The sequence below is a fragment of the Styela clava genome, chromosome 11 (assembly GCF_964204865.1).
Source record: "Styela clava chromosome 11, kaStyClav1.hap1.2, whole genome shotgun sequence".
Lineage (NCBI taxonomy): Eukaryota > Metazoa > Chordata > Ascidiacea > Stolidobranchia > Styelidae > Styela > Styela clava.
In genome coordinates, this window is record NC_135260.1 from 18,005,384 (window position 1) to 18,029,764 (window position 24,381).

The window sequence follows — 24,381 nt, forward strand, 5'->3', positions numbered from 1 at the left end:
CAATTATTAAAATACTTATCTGGATGCGAATATCGATATTAATGATGTAATAACAGTCTATGTCTATATGTTAACAACAACTGGTAACTTTCAATAAACGTTAAGCAAAGCTAGCATTGAACAAAGCTGCAAATTTAGTGAAGTAATACCCTCTGATGTAATGAAATATGTACCGACGGGAAGTTAAGCAGAAGGTGATTGCTGCGGGAGGTTTAGTCTTTAGCACTGCCAAACATCGCATTAGGTTTATAGTTATGAATTGCGATCCTGCGTTGCAAAAGGAAATTTTTGTTGCGCGGAAAAAAACCAATTTACTATCGACACTTTCCTAAGAAGTCTTGAAGAAAATGATATTACATACTGTGGACTTTTTACGAGTGGCAACGGTAAAATGTCATGAAGTTGTTCCCTGTAGTTATTTTGACCAGATATTTGGAATAGCGTTTTACGGTACAAAAACTGATCGATTCAAAAAACAATCTCAGTGAAACTTCCGAAACTATTGCTGGATATAATTCGCCTTGTACAAATCACTGATATAGTCACCAAAATGATTAAAAGCAGCATCGGCGAAATTTCGCTTCGATGCGTTCATTCTAAAGAGGTTATGAAGGACTTTATTCCTTCAATTTCCTCGACATTGTCACAACAATAATCTTCATCAGTCGCACTTGTTTGACTTCGAGCTACAACTCATATGTACCTCAAATTAAGGTACCAAGGTCAAACACACACTGTAAAAAACGACTATTAAAACTGCCTTGCTCTGTTCCAGAGCGCAATCTCTGACACGGCTTAGCAACTCCCGCAATCCTATAAATTTGCGTTATTTTGAAAAATCAAAAGTAGTTCAAATTAAGCGGCACTCTGTCGTGCAGAGGTCACTGGCAAAGTGTGCGGTCGAGATTCCTATTCAAAACTTGCACTTGGTTGATGGTAACCGGCCTCTTACAGTATTTATATTAATTGACCAATCCGATCATTGTGTTTAGACAGTGTTTCCCAACCCGAGTCCGCGGTCTCAAATGAGTCCGCGGAGCGTTTGAATGAGTCCGCAACGAGTCAGAAATTCAGCCACTTTGCGATTTACGTTAGAATTTACACAAAACATAAAAAGCAAGTTTAGTAACATAACATTAATCGAGTCAATAATTACTGGTTACTGAGTAAATCTGGGCATATATTCGAACATTCAACTATTAGGATAGCAATTTACTATTCGAAAATTTGGTAACAGTTGACGCGATAGGGCACTTGCGCTTAATCAGACGATTGGATTTCACGGTGACCGTGCATTTAAACCCATGTGTATATCCGCGGGTTCAATCTATATGCGGTTGCTAAAACCCATGGGTTAGGGTTAAATACCTAATAAAAGTGGTGTTTCTCGCGAGTTCTCACAACGAGAAACAATTTTTTTTCCTGGTCGGTGTCAATGGTGGCAACCCAAATTTTCTAAATTGAAAAGCGGCAATACAAAATACTGAAAATAAAACGAAGAACACCATAAGATTTGTTTTATGATGGTCCGAAACCGATTAAAAACGCTTTTTCGACTTTGCAAAACGAAAAATTTTGGATGCTACCGTACCAGGGCATTTTCCCTTAGGATTCTTTGCTTTACTTTCTCCACATTGGTACGTGCAGTACTGCCGTAGGTGTTGTACAAACAGCTCAGATTTGACAAATTCACAAAAATACGAATCAAAACAAAATATAATCGGGCACTTTACCACGCAGTTTAGTGTTCACGGATTGTCATCATATTTTCTGAGTAGTATTGCTTTCATTCCGTCAACACAGCCGCAGATTTAAATGATCCCAATAAAATTAATAATACACCATGGCGATGAATATTCATTTTTGATTTACTAATATAATTTAAATATATTTTTAATAAGTACTAAATCACTTTCCAAATTACTTTCTAAAAATTTATAGCAGATAGTAGGATTTTTCTAACGGTTATATGTATTATAACAAATTCGAAAGATCGCAAAAAATATGTATCAAAACTAAGTATATATAATCGGGCAATATATTCTCACATTAGTATGTTCACAGATTGCCATTGAATTTTTTGTATTTTAGAGAAGTAATGCTTTCATCTTGTCGTAATTCGACGCAACCGCGAATTATCATGAACACAATTAAGTTAAAATAGGAATACATCTTAATTTCTCGTCGTTGTCATGGATTGAATATTGTGCGACAGAAAAGGTGATTGTTGAAATTCGTTAAAATTCTGTTGGTTCGGTTTTATTGCCTGTTCACACGGAGTATACGGTTGCAATAAACGCACCTTGAGTCCGCAAAGGGTTTCGCCGGTGAGAAATTAGTCCGCGACCAAAAAAGGTTGGGAAACGCTGTGTTTAGAAGTAGTCGTCTTGCTTCAGGATGAGCCAGGTAAGAATGGCAGCGTTGGCCTAGGAAGGAAAGCCACAGATTGAGCTGTATCGGCATCGCAGGTTACAACTATAGAAAGTTTTCGGTCATTCACACAATAGTAGTTCCCTACATATCAGGAATGCTATACCGGGCCTTGTTCCGGGCGAGAGGCGTTAAGATGAATGCCATATTGCAGTACAAATACATTTTGGCGTTTACAATAAATTGTTTTATAGATGAGAGAATTTACTGTAACAAAATTCATTGGGGAATTTCGCGAGTCATTTCGTCCAGGCGTAAATAATTTTTTTATGCGCGTAACACTCGAAACGCGCTTTTAGCGAAGTCCTTGATCGGCCCACACTCATTCACAGCTTACTTAGACGCCGTGCGAGCCGAGAGTTTCGGAAGGGTATAATTATTCTTGTCTACAGTCAGACATCCCTTCTTTTATTACAACGGTCTTCGGATACTTCTTTAAAATAATACGCCGCACTTGAGCATAGGTGTTAATCGTGTTAATTACAGCGTTTAATCTTCACGACGAAACCTTATCCGAATGAGAATAATTATCCGACGGTATAGGCTTCAATCAAAGTTAAGTATAGCGTTCAGTTCCGACGCTTCTCAAATGAAAAAAAAATATTGTATATATTGTAATTAGCTGGAATTACAGCGCTTGGTATCATGTATGCCATAAACACACTGAAGTGGGAATTAAAAAAAACAGAATATCCAGAAGTCAAGCATATTTCTTTGTTTTGCATGCAGTTGAAGGGAAATAGGTAAAATGAAAACTAGGCTCGCAAATATTGGTTTGTTGCAGAAATCCAACAAAGCTCGCAAATTTACAATGTGAAATTAGTATAAGTGTTATCATGCGATCAAATCAGTGGCAGGTGGCAGATTAGATGCATTATTTGGCTAATATGTGTTTTTTTAAACACTCTTGAAGTTCACCAAGAGAATATACCGATTCCTATCAAAATCTTTATTCACACAGCACGTAAATCGAATATTATCGTATACAACGACATTCCATAGTATTAGATACTACTTCTCAAACAAAGCTAAAATTTGATAAAGTTTGTCAATTTTCTCTGCTTGAAAATGAGCAATTTTGGACTCGACTCTTATACGCTGCTTTATTATTTATTACGATGTTATCTTACCGGCATTTTGAAATATGACACATGTATGGCGTTAAACATTTAACGACGCCGAATGAGGAGCAATATTCTCTTTCTAAGAAATGATATCCAGCATTTTTAGAACAACGGCGAACAAAAGCAATAATACAGAACACATAAAAGTTGTCCTGATAAATATGTCTGACTAACTGGTAATTATAAACACAATTGAGCAACAAAACATCTATTCTGCTTTAAAACGTTTTACGGCTCTGTTCCGCGTGCTTGGAAGAATAATTAATGAACTCTGGCATTTTGATAATTGCGAAGCATTACCTTCTAATCCCTTTTATGAAAACTGACGATTGATAACCTCGCGACGGCAGATATATTGCAAGCAATAAAGTTTTGACACGACGTCACATTGCTGCGAACATCTTAAATAAACAACTTTGGCTGGCCGTGAGAATACCGGTGTCGCTTTTGAATGTTTTTATTGTTATGGATGCCAGGTTGTATGTCAAGGTTCGTTCTGCAATTTGAGTTAATAACAATGCTACAAATCACTACAATATTGAGGTTTCTAAGGCGCACACAAACAGTATAAACAGAAAAAATGAATTTCGGAAAACTAGCTTACTCTGCGAGAGAGTGAGAATTCGCATCCGCGCGTTAATTCGAATGTCAGTCCGGAAGAGTTGTTGATACCGGCACTAGCACTGAGATGGCTTTAGGGATGAAAGTATTAAATGTTTACGATGATAAGATGATTAGTTTGAGATATCTTTGGAAGAAACGCGAAAGTTAGAAAAAGATCAGATCTGAATCTCAAAGAATTTCTTTACATTTTGTGTGACGAAAAAAGCAAATTTTCAGATATTTGCATTGTATATTTTCTAAATACGACGTAATATAGCCTTTTATTGTTGTATTGCAGCTGTGTATTTTTGTACCTGAAACATCTTAACTTAACCAGAATAGAAATAATACAGTACACAGAATTATTTATAGACTCAGACTGCTCCCATGATAAATGTAAGCCAATCCAATTTAAGGATAGCTTCCCAACTATGGATATATTATGAAAAGTGAACTTTATTCACTAAAATGTTAATATCTGAAATCTGAAACGAAATATGTAATCGCAAGTGTCACTCACACGAAATTGTGTTCAGTAATAGTCGTCTGTGTTACTGTAAAATGCCGCTGATATTTGTAAACTTATGTTTTCTTGAAATCGGACAATTTCCCTAGAGAACTGTTTCAATCGACTATTGACGTCACATAAAATGAGCAATGGTCTGGAAAAGGAGATAAATGCTGAGATGTTTCAGGAAATTGAATTTTCTCAAAATTTGTTTTTTTATTCATTCTTGATAATTGTTTGTGGAAAAAATGTTGTTGCAGATATTATGGAGCCAAATATAGAAACCACAGCTATTGGTTTGACTGTTACAGGCGATATTGCATTTGGGATATTACCTTCTGCAGCAGAAGATCCTGAATCTGTTTTCCCATCTCGAGACATTGGTAGTTTTGGCGACAGCCCTGCGTACGAAATGCCACCATTTGACTTAAGCCCATTTGGGAATGAATCGGAATACAATGCTTTCAATCCGTTTGGAGATATAACCTCAGTGGAAGATGGGCCAACATTGAACTGCTCAGAACAATTGAAATTTTATAACGAAATAAAGACATATTTTTCACCGAGTCAAATTATTGTGCCAATCATTTATTGCGTTATTTGTCTTGTTGGATTGATCGGGAACGGGCTGGTATGTTATTTTTATACATACTTTGATTAATTGTTTCATGCTAAGCAAAATATACAAGTGCAGCACAAGGTTACTAAAACTGTTAGTTGACAACCCATCAATTATTGTTTAATGCTCAGTAATCGGTAATTTCCAGTTAAAATAATATCATATTACACCCATGGAACCAACGTGACCACTTGTGACTTTAAAAATAGTGAAAGTTCTACATTAGGCATCTACAACGGTATTCTATAAATTCCCTCATTTTTTATTTCAGGTTATGTTCGTCATTATCGGAAGTAAGGAAATGACCAAATCTGTTGCAAATATTTATATTTTAAACCTTGCCATAGCCGACACTTTGTTTTTGGTAACGCTTCCATTCAGCTCAACACAGCGTGTATTGTTGTCTTGGCCTTTCGGTGTGGGAATGTGTAAGGTAATTTAAGATTGGGTTTAAGATTTCTCGGATAAAATCATGTTATTTGTGGTAGACGTAATTTGGGAAAATCAGGACGGTAATGTGATACTATTTTTATTTCAAATCCAGATTGTCGAAGCAATCAAATATCTCAACTATTTTGCCAGTATATTCTTCTTGACAGCCATGTCGCTGGATCGATATTTTGCTGTTGTTTACGTCGTCACATCAAGCCGATACAGAACAAATAGGAATACATTTTTTGTAAGTTAAGATACAAAACTTCTTAAGTTAGTTTAACAGATTTTCAAATCAATTATCTTATTTCAAACGCTCGCTTGGCACCAATCCTATTTTTGACCCAAAATTATAAAGGGTAAGATGTTATTGTTATCTTAAATGATCAAACGATATTTTTCAAAATACCGACAAATGGGAATAAGATGGTAATTACGGTGTATGATGTTTCCAAACGTTATAACGTAAAACGAACCAAGATGTATTACTTCGCGGTACATTGAACATTTATGTCGGTATGTATCAATATGCACAATTTTATTTTTTTTTTCATTAGGTATGTTTGCTGGTTTGGCTTCTGTCATTTGTAATGGTGATTCCATTGCTTATTTACACAAAGTTACACGGACGTAAGTTATTCTGCAATTGTTTTTATTTCATTAGTTAGAAGATAATTAGTTCGGTATCACAAAGGTGTGAAGCAACATGTGAAGTGAAACAGGAAAACACAAATGCTAGTTTATAAGTAGGCAGATCCTTAAGTTCTTGGCTAGAACTGCAAATATAAGATAGCACTGTAACTTTTTTCATTTTCAAATAAGCAGTGTATACGACGTCATCCGATATAGACAGTCGGCGTTTCGGGATGCGCTTTAATCATTATTTTGTTAAACATGACCGAAATATGTTTATAAATAGGAATTATCCGTTTGAAGGGAGATACCTATGATCTATTTCGCCAATTTAACGATTACCAACGCTTTTAGTGAGATAAATCCCCAAATCGGACACCCTATAAATACATGCCTTGGAGCATTACAACTTTCCGTTGCAATTAAGGTGTTTAGGGTAACCTAATCCCACTTTAAATGATTATTTCCCAGCACCTATTAATTCAATTGACTGTTTGGATATGTAAATATATTTCCTGAAATGATACAATGTTTCGTATAAATTACTGTACGTACGAATCCGTCATTGTACGAAAAATTTGATTACTTTATTAACAACACAACATCAAAGGCAGAAATAATGTCTTTTGTCATCTAATTTGGTTTCTATGTAATTGACGACCATTACCCGCGTATTAGAATTTACATTGCATTCCTGTCATGTGCCATTTTCAGTGAAATATATTTCACGAACTCGAGGCGAACAACTTTTCGAAGTTACTCCTTCTCGGCCGTTTGCTATCGAGATTGGTAAAATTAATTCCTGGCAATTCTGTTCATATTATTACTTTTATTTTTGATTCAGAAATGTGTGCTCTTGTTTTCAACACGAACGATTTCTCAGAATCTGACGTTGTATCTGAAGATTATATTGAATACGAAGATGGAGAATTGTGTCCTGGATATTATTCACCTGACTATATTACTGGTTATCCAACAAGACACTCTGAAGGTCAGCGCAGCTTCGATATTTTTTCTGCAAAAAATAGTGTAGAAAATTTGTCGTGTGCGCAGTCATAACATAAAGTCTAAAAGACGAAGAATACCTCGCAAAATTAATGTTTTGTCGTATAAATTCATAGCTGTGTAAATGTTTAAAACAGCCAAAGTAATCCACTTAATTTTGATTGTCAACGACTGTTAAGACTAAATCTAGCATTAAACGCTTCATTTTCAGCAATTATATAATTTAGTTATTATTTAGCGTCTGATATGTGCTTTATTAGAGAACCATATTCGTATAATTTATATGTTGAATTTTATAGTAGAGTCAAAATTTTGTTCCCATCATGTTTTTTTTCAGTACCAAATGAGTTCCTTTGATATCAGAATGCTTTTGGTACTCCGAACATTTGTTTTATGATTATAAAATGTTCGGCATTGGCTAGTATATAAACCGTTTTAAAAAGATTGTCATTTTCCATGCGTTGGTCGTACTAACCCGGCAATTTACGCGCTAGAGCTGACATAGATTAGTAGTTGTCGAAACGTCGGGGTGATGTCATCTCATTCATCTTTGCAAGGATTAGAAACTTGTATTTACCCCAAAACGCCAACAACTTCTTGGTGTGGTCATGAGTAGCACTGGGAAGAATCTATGATTTTTTGAAATTATCTGTGTTTTCTATGATTTGGATTTGACATTTTATGTTTGCGGAAAATTCAATTCTGTGACATTTACCTCCTATTGCCTTGTATATATTGTCTTTTTTATCCCAAGTAATTCTCATCATTTTACCAGGCGTTTCTTCCGGAGATCGAGATTACCTAGACATGTCGTCTTACATCAATGGATCAGCAGACAATAATTTTCTGATGTGCAAGCATCCCAACTCTCCCACATTCCATATTTTCATTGTATTTACTTTCGTAATTGGATTCATAGTACCATTCACTGTCATAACGCTTTGTTATGCCATGATCGTCGTGAGATTACTACAACCTTCGGAGACAAGAAGCCGTTCTAGACAGGTGAGACCAGATATCGTAAAAATTAAAGGTCCATTAACTTTACACGTCGCCGTTACTCGCACAATCAAGATTAAAATCATTCTTATCAATTTGAGATAGTGTCCTTATTCAGACCGTGAATTGGTCTGCATCAAAACTGGAAATATGAAATAATATGCTGTCTGATCAACATTCTATCACAAGTATATATCAATTGATCTATTTGGAAGGAATTTCCCATGCTTACAATTTTTTTCCACACAGTCCTCAAACTATTAGGTGATTTGTTTTGTCAAAATTTATCGTGATGTAACATTACGTATCACCCTGACCCCCTTAATGTTTTTGACATGCCATAAGAATAATTACGTTGTTACAAAAAAATTCATATACATGTAACTCAAAAAAGATCAGATTTTGAGATTAATGAGCACAATCTTCGCTAGCCTCGTTATTAGGCAGGTTCATTACAAACCAACAGTTGGGAAAAAATATGAAAAGCACCGTTTTTTTATTACATTAAAAATTGCGCTTCCGCTGAAAATAATTATTATAATTACAAGTTCAATTATATGATACTGATGACTCTGGAATTTAACGCTTTTCCACAAAAAGCGTACTTTACAAATTATACTTGGGTAGGCAGTCAGATTTAAAAAAGAAACAGCCACAAAATTTGTTTGCAAGAAATTTATAAAAATTTGCAAAAGAGTTATTTACTAAATAACATGTATTCACGTATATGTTATTAACGACATCGGAAAAAACATTTCGATTAAGTGCAAGTTTTCTCACGGACAAGATAAACTTGTTGGCAAACAGCTTGCGTGTGATTTCTACATTGCGCGTGAATCAATAACTTTTGTTTATTTTGTAAATTGACTTTCGCACCTTTTGTAATGAATACACATATCTGAGTGAGCTGATGTATATGTATTGAATTGACACTTAAAACAACATGACGTTGTTAAAAAGATTGATTTCACTGGCCAAATAGAAACATTTTTGGACTTTTACAATAGTTAAGCCAATTCGAAATGCAGTTCAACTTGCACATGAATTATTATGATAGGCGGAGAAGAGGAATTTCCTTGCTATGGTCTAGATTCTAGAACAGTGGTTTCAAAACTGGGGGTAATTACCCACAAAGGGGTAATTTGGCAATTTTTAGGTTGTAATCCAGAAGTTCACTGTTTTAACAATTTTTTTTTATAATCCTCGTACTTTTGACTAGTCTGTGCGGAAAAGTTGGAAATGCCATGCTCACATCTTGTCAGTGAGTCTAATCATCTAGTAATGTACTTCATATGGACATAATAACATAACTTTGTCGTACAGATTATCGCAGGCTAAAATGCTGGTCTAGCGCAAGTTGGCATATCAAAGTCTGGAAGGGGTGATTGAGCTTTTGGCGATCCGATTTAGGGGTAGCAATTTTAAAAAGTTTGGGAACCACTGGTCTCTAGAAGTAGAACTATAGGAAATCATGACTAACAAGCAAATGCATCATAATTTTGTTTACGTCGTATATAGCGAGGAAAGCTTGTTAACAAGGTTGAGTAAATAAACATGTATGTCCCTAGGGTCAGCGTCCAGTAATTACCAAGAAAAGTTTCAAATTTCAACAAGAGTGATTTCAGAAATTGGTTTAATCTGATTAATCATAAATGTCAACTACTTCACTGAGTCACTCAGTATAATGTGCCAAAAAAGATTTGGTTTTCTCAAAAACAAAATTCCAAAACGTTCGATAAAAGTCACTTGCTCAACAAAAACGATTACTATCAAAGTATTTCAATTTCGATAAACATAATATAACTATATGGTTAAATTGATGATAGCCTTCATGTCGCTTTCAAGATTTACACAAAACAAGCAAACGTTGGTTCCTCTCGCTAACGAATAGATCCAACCAATTATTTCTTACATTGCATAAATCAGCTTTAACCCGTAATATATTAAATATGATTACTTTGAGCTGCTAGTGTTGGATATAATGAGTGAATGATCTTCTATTACATAAAGTTTTAGAACAGTTTCAATTTATTTTCTAGGTAGTAATAAAAATACCAACCAGGACTGGAATTAGGTATAATTAATCTAATTTCCCCATTTTTAATAATGTTTTTCTACTGATCGAGACAAATTATGTAGGAGTTTCTCGCGTAATTGTATCGTTTATCCAATTTAGTGCGCCAGGCATTCGTACAATTTTACTTCAGAATTTGTTTTCCAATTAAAAAAATTAGTTATTTGAACATGGGTGCTACAATTTATTTGTATATATCATTCAAAAGAATCAACTTGGAGATGCAAAAAAGTATTGTTGGTATTACAAAGACAAAAGTCGCTTGGGCATACTAATGTTGGATCACATTGCAAACTTCAGAATAAATCCGATGATCTAGGGCCTCCATATTATTGTTTACTTATTAGGTTTTCGGTTCGGGGACTTGAAATAAATAATATAAATTCTGTTTAATAACCCAGGCTGAGAGGACACGCAGGAAGGTCACAAGAATGGTGGTTGCTTTAGTCGTTGTATTTTTCGTTTGCTGGCTTCCGTTCTACGTTTGGCATCTCGTGCAGATTCGAGGCATTCACGTCAGTATGGCTGTCTGCAGCCACGTACGAGACTTTACTTTCTGTCTTTGTTTTGCCAACAGGTATGATTGACCTTTCAATTCAGATGAATTAACATCCGTTCATTGGCCAATGATTGGCAGCTTTTCTCCCTCGTCACCCGCACAAAGAAAAAAAATAATCCGAATCTTTATAATATCATGGAGAATAATGCGTAGATTGGTTATTAACTAGATGCAATATTTGAAACAATTTAAAACCTTTAGAAAAGGTAAAAATTCAACTCTAGAATAAAGAGGAATCTATAATATTTTTTTTAGTTGTAGTGACAGGTAAATATTTTTGTGAGGTGCATAAACATCCAAATAAAAATGTATTTGTTACAAAGTTTGGTCTGATTATGACGACTGAATATTTCATTTTATTCTAGTTGTTTGAATCCTCTTCTCTACACGTTTCTCGGACACAATTTCCAGGAGAGATTGCGGAAAAGTATAGCAATGTCGCTACGTTCCTTCACTTTTACTACATTCACACGATATACATCGCATACTTTGAGGTATAATTTTTTTCATATAGTTGCTTTTGAAAGTCTATTCATTTAACAAGAAGATAATTTGGTTAACTTAACAAAAAAGGTATCAAGCGACCTGTTTTAAAGAAACAATCAAATGTATTAGTTTTCCCTGTAATGTATATATTTCCTTCTTATATCGTATTGTAGTATAACCAAAATTTGTGATAATAACAGAAATTAATTTCATTGCTACAGTCGTGCAGACACTGGAGGTTTCAGTAAGAAAATGGAAGCAACAAATCACTCCGAACCTCCGTTGGAAACGACCAATCGAATAAACATCAATCAACTTACTCAGGTATATTAAATAATATGATTCCTTTTTTAAAGAAATCAGCCAGAAATGAGGGTTTCTACCACTGTGAAATACATGATAAATCAATATTGATATAATAAAGTTTTGAATGTTTTAGACAAATTTTAGAATGTTTAAAAAAATCCAGTTTACCCAACGGTTTTGAATACTTATGTAATCAGAGAAAATACCATGAACAATGAAGCATATTAATAATGATTGTACCGTGAAAACACCTTTGGCGTGTACTTGCATGACTATCTTTGACGGTGGGGCGAAGTAGTATCAAATTCCGCACGGTATAGTTTGCAAAAAGGAATCGATTTTATATCGAAGCATACGCGTTATAGGAAAATAAAAACAACATGCAAAATTCGAGTATGATCGAACAAAATTTCAACGATACGGAAATACATAGAAACAATTGCCTCGCAAAACCCGCAAAATATGCTCCGGTGGTCGCATATTGACAAAAACATTCGTGTCACGTAACCCGATGGGTCATTTTATTGTATTCGCGATTCATTCGTTGTACTGTCGAATCGCATGCTCCAAAAACACTTTTGATATTTGTTTAGCATTGTACTTATATTAACTTGAGTTGTGATTGTATAATCACTGACATTGAGATTTTAATCTGACAATGAGTAAGCATAATATTGAACAGAAATATTGAAGAAAATGTAAATTTATATAATTCGACATAAAATATTTTCTTGTTGGAATAGTGCAAGTACTTTTAAACTCAGGAAGTAACAACTCTTGATAGGCTGTGGAACTTTTCTGACAAAAACACCAATAGGAAATGGGTCATTCCATTCCAGTAATCGATCATTCATATCCAAAAGCGTTCACCAAAACAATGAAAAGTTTTGCATAAAACAAAATTGGGACGATTGCTCTTTCAAATATAGGTATACAATATTAAAACCAACACTGGTAATTTATAAAACTTTGCTTAATTCGTTGAATAATGAATCGTGAATGTAAATTTTGATTTTTCAAATGTATATCGAAAATATACGACAATAATTGGTTAGGCTTGTGGTGACGGGAGAAACTAAATTTAATTGAGAAATCAGCGACTTTATTTATTCGAAACAAAAACTTCTTTTCATTATAACACACGTTTCAGTATTTGATCAATTCACCTTGAAAAGCAACACACGTTTCAGTATTTGATCAATTCACCTTGAAAAGCGAGCAGTCAATTTTCAGCAGTACAATTTTGACAAATGCTTTGTCTAATTTTGCATCTTCCCAGAGAACTTCCCAAAGGGCGCCCTTAGGTCGGTATAGTGTATTATGTAAAAACATTTGAGCTAAAATTGGATGAATGATTTCCGTGATATTCATCGCAACTACAGGAAAAATGAAATTGGCAAAGTTTTTGATTTACAATAAACAATGGATTTTTGTACAATTTAAAATATTGTAGTGTTTAGGACTTCAAGAAAAATAAGGGTGGGAGAGGGGTCATTGAATTGATAATTTATAAAATGCGATGTCGAAATAAAATATATATACTTGACATCAGAACACAAATGCGACGTTTCACTACCCGTTGTAAGCACGTGTGCCCAATGAATATAATGAATCATATACCTCTGCAGTACGCTAGTGAATGACGGGTATGAATATAATAACGATGATAACTCAGGTTCTTTTACAAAAAATGCTTTATTTCTTTTTCTCAATGTTCCACTCTTGATCATACCTTTTAGCTTAACGCCAACAATTGCGTTTCTTATTTTTAAGAAATAACACTATTTCAACGATGCCGTTAATTTTCATTATCTCCATTCAAAATTATACAGAATATGTATATATATATATGTATATATACCTATCTTACCGAATGTGTTTATAAATACCGTATATGTTTTGAAACAATGCGACGCACAATGCATTTTTTCAAATTTATTTGAATAATGCCAATTTATTTTTTGTATGTGTATATATATTTACAATAGCACCAACACATATCGTCACGCTAATAACCGAATTGCGTAAGTCATTTTTGGCGATTTTGAGTTTTTTATAAAATAGGTATTTATGTAATGCTGCGCACCTGTCTGTTAACTCAGATTTTATTTTAGGAATTCCGAAACCCATAAAAATAGAGATTTAGTATGACATGCACATTTGTGCAATTGTTTCGTCATAATGAATTATCCTTGTTACCGCAGTACTATTGTGACGTCACAAAGGCAAAATAACCTCGGCGAAGTATTTTCGAGTTTTTGCATCTCGGATTCTAGCTTAGCGTGTATTAATTTGAATTTTTACTACAGTATAGGAAGACGTACACTTGTGATATTCCCTGTCCGAGTCAAATTTATCTTTGTTGGCTTTTATATTGGGTGCATTGCTGTTTTATTCTTTATATTTAATCTTAGTCCTATTTCGGTGGGTGTGCAGAACGTGTTATATTGATGAAATATATATTTTTAAACATAAAAAATGATTTAATTGAAACTGATTAGCTATTTTGGAGATTAGACATTGTAGATACTGAGAATTACATTCGTTTTTGGAATGTTTAGTTTTCAGGACTGGTGCATATAGTGAAGTTGCAAATTGCGTATGTCCCCAAGTCATAGCCACATTTCTGCCTAAGTCACAGTGCGCCATTATGACGTCACTTAACTACGTCATACAAGTTAACTTAAATCCGGCTACGATTAAAAAATTGAACCATGGCAAATTATTGACTCTCAATTGCATAACAAAATTATTAGGAAGTTTTTTACGTTTTTCTCAAAACTGCCAAAAATGACTTACGCAATTCGGTTATTAGCGTGACGATATGTTGATCGAGGTGAATGTAAAAGTCGTGATATCTCATATTTTGGGAAACTTTACATCTTATTCTAAATGAAATGTTAATGGATTTAGTTCAAACTTTTCAGGTGCCCGAAGAAGAGCCTTGTCTTGCCAACGGATGCGATACAAACGGTAACTTACAATGCAAAGTTTAATTGCCGGAAAGATTTGACTATAACAATACACAGTTGTCACTGAGATTGGCGCCTTCGTTGTTCCGTCCGCGATACCACAGCCTGATGCCGCGCCCGCAGTCATGCAGTTATGATGACTCATATCCGAGAGCAATTGACGACACAACAACAAGAGGGGTCCATGATATTTTTGTGCATGCAAAAAACAATCCGGGTTATACCAGAAAGTCGCAAGCATACGCTTGACAAAAAATTTGGTATTGGGAATTTCGACTGTGTCAGCTATAGATTTAAGAGCAGACAACAAAGTCATTTGAAGGACAGTTCAATTGATTCTCAATTTCCATTTCTAACTGATACTACATTCCCATGAGTTGTAAATGAATATTTTCGCGGTAACGAACATTAAACATTTAAACAGGCAGCCACTCCAACGTATGAACCCAATGGGTTTAGGTCGTGATGTTATCGACTTGGAATCACCGGCTTACTTTTAGTTTTGAAGCATCGACAATCTTTTTCCATTCCATGTTTCATTTTTTAATGCATATTATTTTTATCTTTTAAATATATGATCGATGTATATTCGATCGTGCATGTGCCATGTACATCTGTCTTGATGAAAAAACTGTTTCAAACATTTTTTCTTGTCTTATGCGATCGCATAACTGTATAACTTTTTGTGAACCTATGAATTGCTTATTATAACAATATAATCGGAAATACTATTGTTAGAACTTAAACGGTAGTATGATATCCCGTCTGAAAATATTCTGTTGGCCAGTAGTTCAGTGTAGTAGCACAATATATAAAGGGAGCAAACATCATCCTTACCGGCGCTGTTTTGACACGATGGTGAGGTGGCGTGGTGGCACGAAAGTGCGTATACACAGTCAAGAGTCATAAATCGCAGCACGCATTGAGTAAGCCTTAGATTAGGAGTTCACAAACTGGGTGTCCTTCACAAACTGATGACCTCACAGGGGGTCCCCAGCGAGATTAAAAAAGTCTTATCGGTCTTTAAAGATTGATTTTAATCCAAAAACCATTGCATTTTTTTGATTGAGCGTTGCGTCCATCGGTCTTTAATGATTGATTTTAAGCAAAAAGTCATTGCGTCTTTTTTGGTTGAGCGTTACGAACAAATATTCATTTCTGTCAGAAAAGTAATTAAAATTAATTGCCTTTTGCAATGACCCGCAAGTATGTGGCGGCATTTTCAACTCTTACCAATATGATGACAAAATATAAGTCTAGACCTGCCGTAGATTCGAATCTACGAGTTTGCTTGTCACAAATTGCTCCGAGAATCGATAAATTGTGCAGTGAAAAGCAAACTAATTCATCACATTAATGTCGTGTGTATTGCTGTGTTGTAAATGAAACATTAATTTTTCTCGTTGGTTTTGCACATAAATTTATACGGCATAGGATGGGGGTCCGTCAAAACTAAGATTCACAAATAGGGGGCCGCGGCCCAAAAAATTTGGATAACTCTGCCATAAGTGATAGCTAATAATAATACATTCTAGAGCGCGAACAAAATTCTAGCTTACCCTGAAAACTTGTGGGCAAAATCGGACGGAACTTGGCTAACCCAGAAAATCCATTGCGATCGGGCAAAACAAACTTTTTTTTTGTGATTTGGAGGCGGGTACCTGTCGAGCCATCAATCTAGTCACACTCGAATGCTTTTGGGGTTCAGAGCGCTGAGTTATACATTATATATGTAGCCTACTGCCATACTGTATAGCGCACACTATAGCCTACAGTATATACTTCCAGTTCAAGATTTAGAAGTGTTTGGCGTCGTTTCCGTGATGGAAAAGCGTTTGTCCGATCGCTGGGAACGTTTTCGAGTAGTTTTGACGGTGCGGAGGCCGTGATATTGAATTGCAATAGTTAGCCAGTGGTTCCCAACCGCTGTGCCGCGGCACATTAGTGTTACGCGAAATGATTTTGGTGTGCCGCGAAGCGATTTCATTTTTAAATAGATTTTAAGTGATTTCAAGTTCCAATCCCTTGAATTCCGCGAGAATTACCTCACGGCTTTTCCCAACAAACAGAAACGAAAAAAAAATTGAGGAGTCGTATTTGGGTATTGTTTCAATTCCAAGTTTTGCATAAAGCGCGCCAACACCGTTTTGTAAAATTGAAAATGTCAAACAAGGTAACAAATTATTGTGCGAAATTTTACTAAGGAGGTAATATTTGACTAGTAAAGATTTGTCATTATTGCCGATTTATTGAATCCTTATTTCTCAAACTCAAAATAACATTCTGGATTCACGCAATGACTTTGCCGAGTTTTTATTCACTATTGAATACAAAAATAAAACAGGCACAATAGAAAAGTAAAATCATAAAGTCAACCATCGTCTTCATAGATATTCGCATTAAAAAATGGTAATATAGTTTGCTTAAAATTGAGACAGATATAAACAAACAGTGAGGAGAAAGATGAGAGCCGGCGCAAAAGATCGAAATCTGAATAAAATTCCGAATTCACTCCTTATTAGCTGTCTTTAACACATGTCGCTGATATAAACGCATAGTTCTCACATAAATATAAAGCCAAACTTCGACGTTCGCCGTTGTGAATTAATTGTTCCTTGTAAAAAAAGAGGACTGGCGGAAATAGCTTACCAACATTCGAATGTCTAGCGTTCAGTATGCCTGTTGTATATATATATACTAAAAATTCCCGATATTCGACAATTCGTTAAAAATATTCGAATGATTCGATTCGATAAAAATATTCTGCCTTATGCCCTTGCGATCTGTAATAACGCCAGTAATCTGGCGAAACGCGTGGTAGTTCAAACACTGATGCAAACAACTTAATAAAACCTTCATTTGTAAATTGCAGTTCAAGAAAGCGTGGTAGAATTGGTCGTTGATTATTTCATATCTCGAACACAAAAACGGTTACTTTTTTTTAATAGTTTCTGCGGTCTGAAAATTCGAATAGGCGATTCTACATAGTAAATACCCTGATCATTGCCATCAATATATGCTAGAGCCTTGCACAAAATTCATAACGCGAAAAGATACGTCCAGCGGTTTATACCAACTTTGAACCAAAACCAGTGTTTTTAGCGATATATAATAACAAATTGTTGTAATGAAATACAGTTTATTTGCCTTTTTTTATTTCTCCCGCAAGTGCCGACGACAATAACACTATTGAATGATATTGGCTATGAGAGAAACATATCAAATTGTAACAAAAAGGAATTAGGTTGTGCAAAAGTGAGAATACCTGTGATAATAATAAGGGCGTACGTAACGTGGATCGGGGAAGGGCGAGCAAAACCGAAGTGCGTGATCGGCGGTGCGCCATGAGACCACGTATTACCCGTGCGGCCGCACATATTTTACATAATTTACAATAACATGTGTAAATTTAGACTAAATTATTGGTAAATTCCTTTCGCCTACGAGTGCGTCTCTCTCAGGAAATTAGGGATATATCTCCCTCAGATTCGTCCGCAAATTGCAGTGAAGGAGCACCAAGCATAACAGTCCTACTGACATTCACCATTATTATTCTATACCTGTTACTAAGTACAGGGTATACAAGAAGAGAGAGAGAGATTTAATATTTTGCCAACCAGAATAAAAAATATTACATGAATAAAATTTCCCTTATCTGATCTTACTTATTTATATATTATTTTATAGCAAACTGGCTTTATGAGTAGAAATGTTCTTGTTTTATGATAGGTGTGCTGTGCCGCGAATATTTAAAGTGCTCAATAGTGTGACGCGATGTAAAAAAGTTTGGGAACCACTGAGTTAGACCAGGCATGTTCAACCTTTTTAGTGTCGCGGGCCACTTTCACACGGATAAATTCATTGCGGACCGCAATTGTTTTTACCAAAATTAAATACAAACCCATGTCCTAATTACGTTGGAATCTGAGCGTCGCCAAATCAAACGCCTAGATTTCATAACAATTTTGCGGATTTCTGAACACAAGATGCACACTAAGACCATGAACTATGAAATTCAACTCAACTTTTATGCAAAATGCACATACATTGGAGTAAAAAATGAAAAAAAAATTTTTTTTCTCTTCAACTAGCGCAAAATGTTTTTATATTGCTCCAATGTTTAATATCAACGGGTGGTTTTGATAACGCACAATGCAACTGGCTTGTCAAATATTCGTTGGCCAGCTTACTCCTATTCTTGGACTTTATAATTTTCAAATTATAAGACTTCAAGCTCGAAACAGATTTGCGACATATTAGGCATATAGCGTTGTCTTTCACTTGAATAAAGAAGTACAACTCTTCCCAATCCCTTTGATATTTTCGATTTTCATCCACAAGCTTCCTCTTTTTTTGTTCCAGACTTACCAGTGGATTTGTTTTTGATGAAACACAGTACCGGTATTTGACTTCAACTATTGATGAATTCACAATGGGTAGAAAACTCATTGTATCGCTACAGATGTTGAACGCTTGAGTAAAATCATAATTTGTGGCGCATAACAACGCTTTTCTTATGGCAGAGTCGCGTGAAATTATAGCCTAAATTCTAGTAAGATTTGATGTCATAACAGGAAATTTTTATGTTGAATATGTTTATATGTTCGTATTTGTATAAAAACTTCAAGTGGACCGCACGAATTCTTCCCGTGGGGCGCGGGTTGGACATCCCTGAGTTAGACAATACTTCCGGATTTTAAAGTTAACAAAGTCAATAAATGTTGTCGTTTTGCACGTTCCTTTGTACATGTAGTCCCATAAATCCAATTACCTAGACATTAGATATCGATTCAGCATGTCAGCATTTCTATATTTGCTAGATAGTCTTCTGTAAAGGGGGAAAAATTCAACAGTGTGTAAGAGATGGGCCTTGTGGGGGTTCTAACCACAGACCTATATCCTATAACGCGGTACCGAATTGGGTACAAAACTCAAACAATTATATAGCCGAACCTGAAAATATATTGTAGACAACTCTACATTACACCATTTCCTCGCAGTAACCGTCAGTCATTTATACATTATTAAAATAGTGAATATAGGGGAGCCGACTCTGATGACCACAATGCTCGTTTTTTTTTCTGGTTGACAAAATATTAAATCTTTCTCTCCCATGGACAAGCATGTAAATCCGACACTGCCACTGTTACACTCACGTTCAGTCGAGGGAGAAAGTGTGAGAATTTATTATTTCGTCAACCAGAACACATAATATAAAATAATATTATTACAAAATAATTGGAACAAAAGATTTCGGTATGACTGTGAGGTAACGATACGACCAATTACGGTCATCTGAGTCAGTTACCACCCAATACAACTCATGAATAAATACATAAATTGTCACAGGTTCTTTTTTTTTATTGAACTCTCGGTTTATGAAAAGCTATTTACACTATGTACAAAACGTACCACTTAATTAAAAATGTTATTATATCAAAAGTATATTATATCTTGGAGCCCCTATCATTGTCCATTAGGACAAATTGAAATGGACAACCCTTTCTATTAGAAGAAAATAACTTAGTAATCTTGAGACGATCGTAACAAAAAGTTGTAACCTACTTTAGAAACGCGAGTGCAATGTTTGAAGGTGTGACATTGACCTCTCAGAACCAGGACCTATATTCCATTAAGTACGCTAGTTTAGAATCCTCCCACAAAATCTCGTTTGCTGAAACGCTACCTCGCATCAATCTTGAGGGCAGGCTAATTATTTCAGACATGAACCCAACGGTTCCATTACATTTGAACCCATGGCAATTTCACCTGTATGCTATTGCACCTATGGAATTTTTTTTGTTTTTCGGATAGTTGAACCCACACTAACCCATGGGTTTTAGCACCTGCATATAGATTGAACCCGTGAATATACACATGGGTTCAAATGTACGGTCACCGAACCCAACGTATATATCGAAGCCTTAAAAATTGTCCCGAGTTCCTTTGCGTGTAATAGATGTAAAACCACATACTATGCCAAACATGGGCGCATTTTATAAAGGACCGCTACCCGAAAGTTTTTTTTTCGCGCCAGCTCTTGTATGTATGTATGTTTATTCGTCTCGTAAACGCAATATAAAAGAATTAGTAATTATAAATATTGAAGACGGGGTGTATGCGTCAAATACTTCTTTATTTTTTTCTCTCGAAGTCCCAAAGGACCCAAAACAATTATCTTTATTATAAATTTTTTAATTTCCTTTTTATATGCTTGCATCCAGCAGGCCAAACCAACAATGAATAACGGCAAACAAGTATTTCACAGATTTTGTTCAAATATTTTCATGAAAGATCAATGATGAAAAAATGTATCATGAACTAACTAGTACATAGAGGTGTGTGAAAAACAAAGAAATTTTATTGCATAGTTGACAGAAATTTCCAAGGAATTCCAGAATATTTCTTGATATCACGCTTACAACTTAATTATTCTCCTTGTTCGTTATTCTCGACCTTTTACAAGTTGCTTAGCAGTTTTAATTATTTTGAGATACATTTTTTCAATTCACTATTTTTGGACCTATTGTATTATCCATAATCGAATCACACAATACACATTTAGATTTTGAAGATATTGCAGTTGATGCACAGTAATAGCAGAATACATGACCACATGCAGTTTCATAAGGCTGTGTAGGCCAATCTTCACAAATTCCACACACTTGCAAGTCTGGTTGGGTAGCTGAAAATGGTTAACATAAAATTAGTGTTTATTAGTTAAAATACAGTACTGATATAAGACACAAATGTCAGCTCAAAATCCACTTAGCATTATTCATTAGATATTCTGAACATAATGCAGCAAACCTGTATTCCAAATACTAATCTTGTAAAATTTGACTACAAAGTAAATAATTTTTGCACTGGAAAATAGAATAAACATAGCAAAAATCAACAATGTTTGATAACATTACTACAAATTTCAATCACTAAAATCATAATTACCAAGATTTCCTTCTTCATACAATGGTTGAAAATATCTTCTGAAAAATTTTTTCAATCTTGGAATATCGAACAGTGTCAAAAAATACATGGAAGTTTCTGCAAAACCTCTCCACAAAATATCACGACTTAATATGGTGTATGAAATTGAACTTGGAACTGGATTTGGATGATCAAATACTATTCTTAGACCTGCAGGAAAAAAAATGAATTAAAAATATAATTATATCAAAAAATTAGAAAATTAAGATACGAATCCTAATGCGCTATTCTGAAGCATTCCGCTAACAAAACAGTCGTACTTTCTACATTAGTAAGCCAGATGTACATTTATTTAAAATCTCACCAAGAATTCTTAAGAGAAGTCTGTTGTATTCTCCAGTACGGAGAAATCTCAAAATGTTAATAATATCCAATACTTTCATACAACTGATCAATATATCCAATAATTTGGAGATTCTGGGATATTTTGATATCATCGTAGGATGATTATCTCTGTATCTTGTTTTCCACCAATATAAAAAAATTTCAAGTATAATCAAACTCGAAATTTTTTTGTTAGGAGCAACACTGAGATCACAAGAATTTGCCATCCTGAAATTGAATAAAATCTTCAATAACAACTTTGCTTTAAAATATTTCTATGGCAGTTGAAGATGTAATATTATTAGTTTAATGAATAACAATAATCAAAGATATCATTAAATTGCCAAATCAAGATTTTAATGAAAATGAGTCAATACTTTTGAGAATTAAAATGTTCTTGACTTACATGACACCAAAAAGTTTCTGTCCAACTGTTTGATGAAACCTGCCAACTGTAGAACACATCAACAAACTATATAGAGCAGTTTGTAACTCTGGCTTAATTTTGGAAAGTTTTTCCGGAAAAAGAAACTTTATGCATTTGTCCAATTGCTGCCGCATAAGGAGATCACTTAAATACTCATCCAGATCTTGAGCATCAAGTTGTGTGACTCTCATGCAGGGTATAGAGGGTTGCTTTGGTTGTTCTGCTGTCATGTTGTCAAAACACTTAGTCATATAAAACTGAAAGAATTTGAGCAATGAATACCGTGCTACCGTACAGAGATATTGAGAGTCTGAAATATATACATTTAACGAATATCACCTGTTACTCAGACATTCATAAAAGAGATAAAGTCGTAAGTTAACTAACGCAATCGCAAATGGTAGAGATAGAGACCCTAACAATGGGAGTGAAAAAGTTGTTTGTAAATGTAAACGATCGTTGCTTAGAGCGTCTGTGAGATAGATCTCTGTCACAGAGCTACGTCGTCGGTTATAATTGATTGTATGCGTTACGGTATTGAGTTATCACCAGTCAAGAACTTGTGCGACTTTAGCATGGTCATCTGAGCCCCGTTGATGCAAGAAAGAGGCGTGAACCCCAGTTAAGTTAATTGTGAGAGACTATCCAAGAATACACAATTAAATTAGTACGGTAACTGTCGTAGAGTTTGGCCTACGAGTTTGCTTGTCAGAAATTGATCTTGCCCGAAATGGCATCTGCGCCGCCGACCATAAAAAACGGGTCTGGTATAGTTTGGTACCACATGTACTTCTAGTTGACCTGGCTCAACAATTTTTGCATATGTCAATCCTAACCCCCACCTGACTACGTCACCGAAAAATTACGTTATTTCGACGTCACAGTGGCGTAATAAGGCCCACCGAAGTATGCGGATGCTCGTCCAAAAGGCACAGACGATCACCCGAAATCGAGAAAGCAATTTCTCTCGTCATTATAGGAGAGAGATCGCCGGCTTCAGCAAGTTCGTTATCGGCGGCGCAGATGTCATTTCGGGCGATTGTAATTATACTTTGGCAATCCCTATGACGTGATGGTGACGTCGTAACTCGTAGTGACGTAATTTTTGGATGGCATAGTCAGGTGGGGTTAGGAATAGCATATGCAAAACTCGTTTTTGGTACTAAACTATACTAGACCCTAAAAAACTTGCTAACGTTAGCGATCTTTCTCATATCGGGATCGTCACGACGAGAAAAGGAGAGAAATAGCTTGCTCGACTTCGGTTAATCGCCTGCGCATTTTAGACGACCATCCGTACCGTATATTTTGGCGTGTCTTATCACGACACTTTTACGTCGTACCGTAGTGAGGCTATTTCTGAATGGCGCAGTCAGAGAGGAATTAGGAACGACATATGCAAAAATTGTTGCGCCAGGTCAACTAGAATTACATGTGGTACCAAACTATACCAGAAGTTGATGAAATTTCTTCCGACGAATAATGAGGTGGTTGAAGTCACTAAAAAGCTGAACAGTAAAAGGAAGAAGTTGATGAAATTTCTTCCGACGAATAATGAGGTGGTTGAAGTCACTAAAAAGCTGAACACTAAAAAGAAGAAGTGAATGAAATTTTTCCGACGAATAATAAGGTGATTGACGTCACTAAAAAGTTGAACACTAAAAGGAAGAAGTGGATGAAATTTTTTCCGACGAATAATAAGCTGATTGACGTCACTAAAAAGCTGAACACTAAAAGGAAGAAGTGGATAAAATTTCTTCCGACGAATAATGAGGTGGTTGAAGCCACTAAAAAGCTGAACACTAAAAAGAAGAAGGGAATGAAATTTCTTCTGACGAATAATGAGGTGGTTGAAGTCACTAAAAAGCTGAACACTAAAAGGAAGAAGTGGAC

At 35.2% G+C, this 24,381-nt stretch overlaps 2 protein-coding genes across 2 annotated transcripts; one reads left to right on the forward strand and one right to left on the reverse strand.

Annotated features, from left to right (window-relative positions):
* Positions 1 to 4,908: 4,908 nt before the first annotated feature.
* Positions 4,909 to 15,496, forward strand: LOC120347760 (somatostatin receptor type 2-like). Its single transcript, XM_039417841.2, has 10 exons — positions 4,909 to 5,296; positions 5,556 to 5,717; positions 5,829 to 5,963; positions 6,274 to 6,346; positions 7,194 to 7,340; positions 8,130 to 8,359; positions 10,829 to 11,004; positions 11,352 to 11,480; positions 11,694 to 11,796; positions 14,706 to 15,496. The coding sequence occupies exons 1-10, from the start codon at positions 4,931 to 4,933 to the stop codon at positions 14,772 to 14,774; spliced, it is 1,590 nt and encodes a 529-aa protein (XP_039273775.1). The 5' UTR covers positions 4,909 to 4,930; the 3' UTR covers positions 14,775 to 15,496.
* Positions 15,497 to 21,008: 5,512 nt separating this feature from the next.
* On the reverse strand, positions 21,009 to 23,467 carry LOC120347771 (peroxisome biogenesis factor 2-like). Its single transcript, XM_039417858.2, has 4 exons — positions 22,468 to 23,467; positions 22,042 to 22,289; positions 21,699 to 21,887; positions 21,009 to 21,435 (listed from the first exon to the last, which is right to left on the reverse strand). Exons 1-4 carry the CDS (start codon positions 22,737 to 22,739, stop codon positions 21,254 to 21,256), a joined length of 891 nt encoding a protein of 296 aa, XP_039273792.2. The 5' UTR covers positions 22,740 to 23,467; the 3' UTR covers positions 21,009 to 21,253.
* Between the last annotated feature and the right edge of the window lie 914 nt (positions 23,468 to 24,381).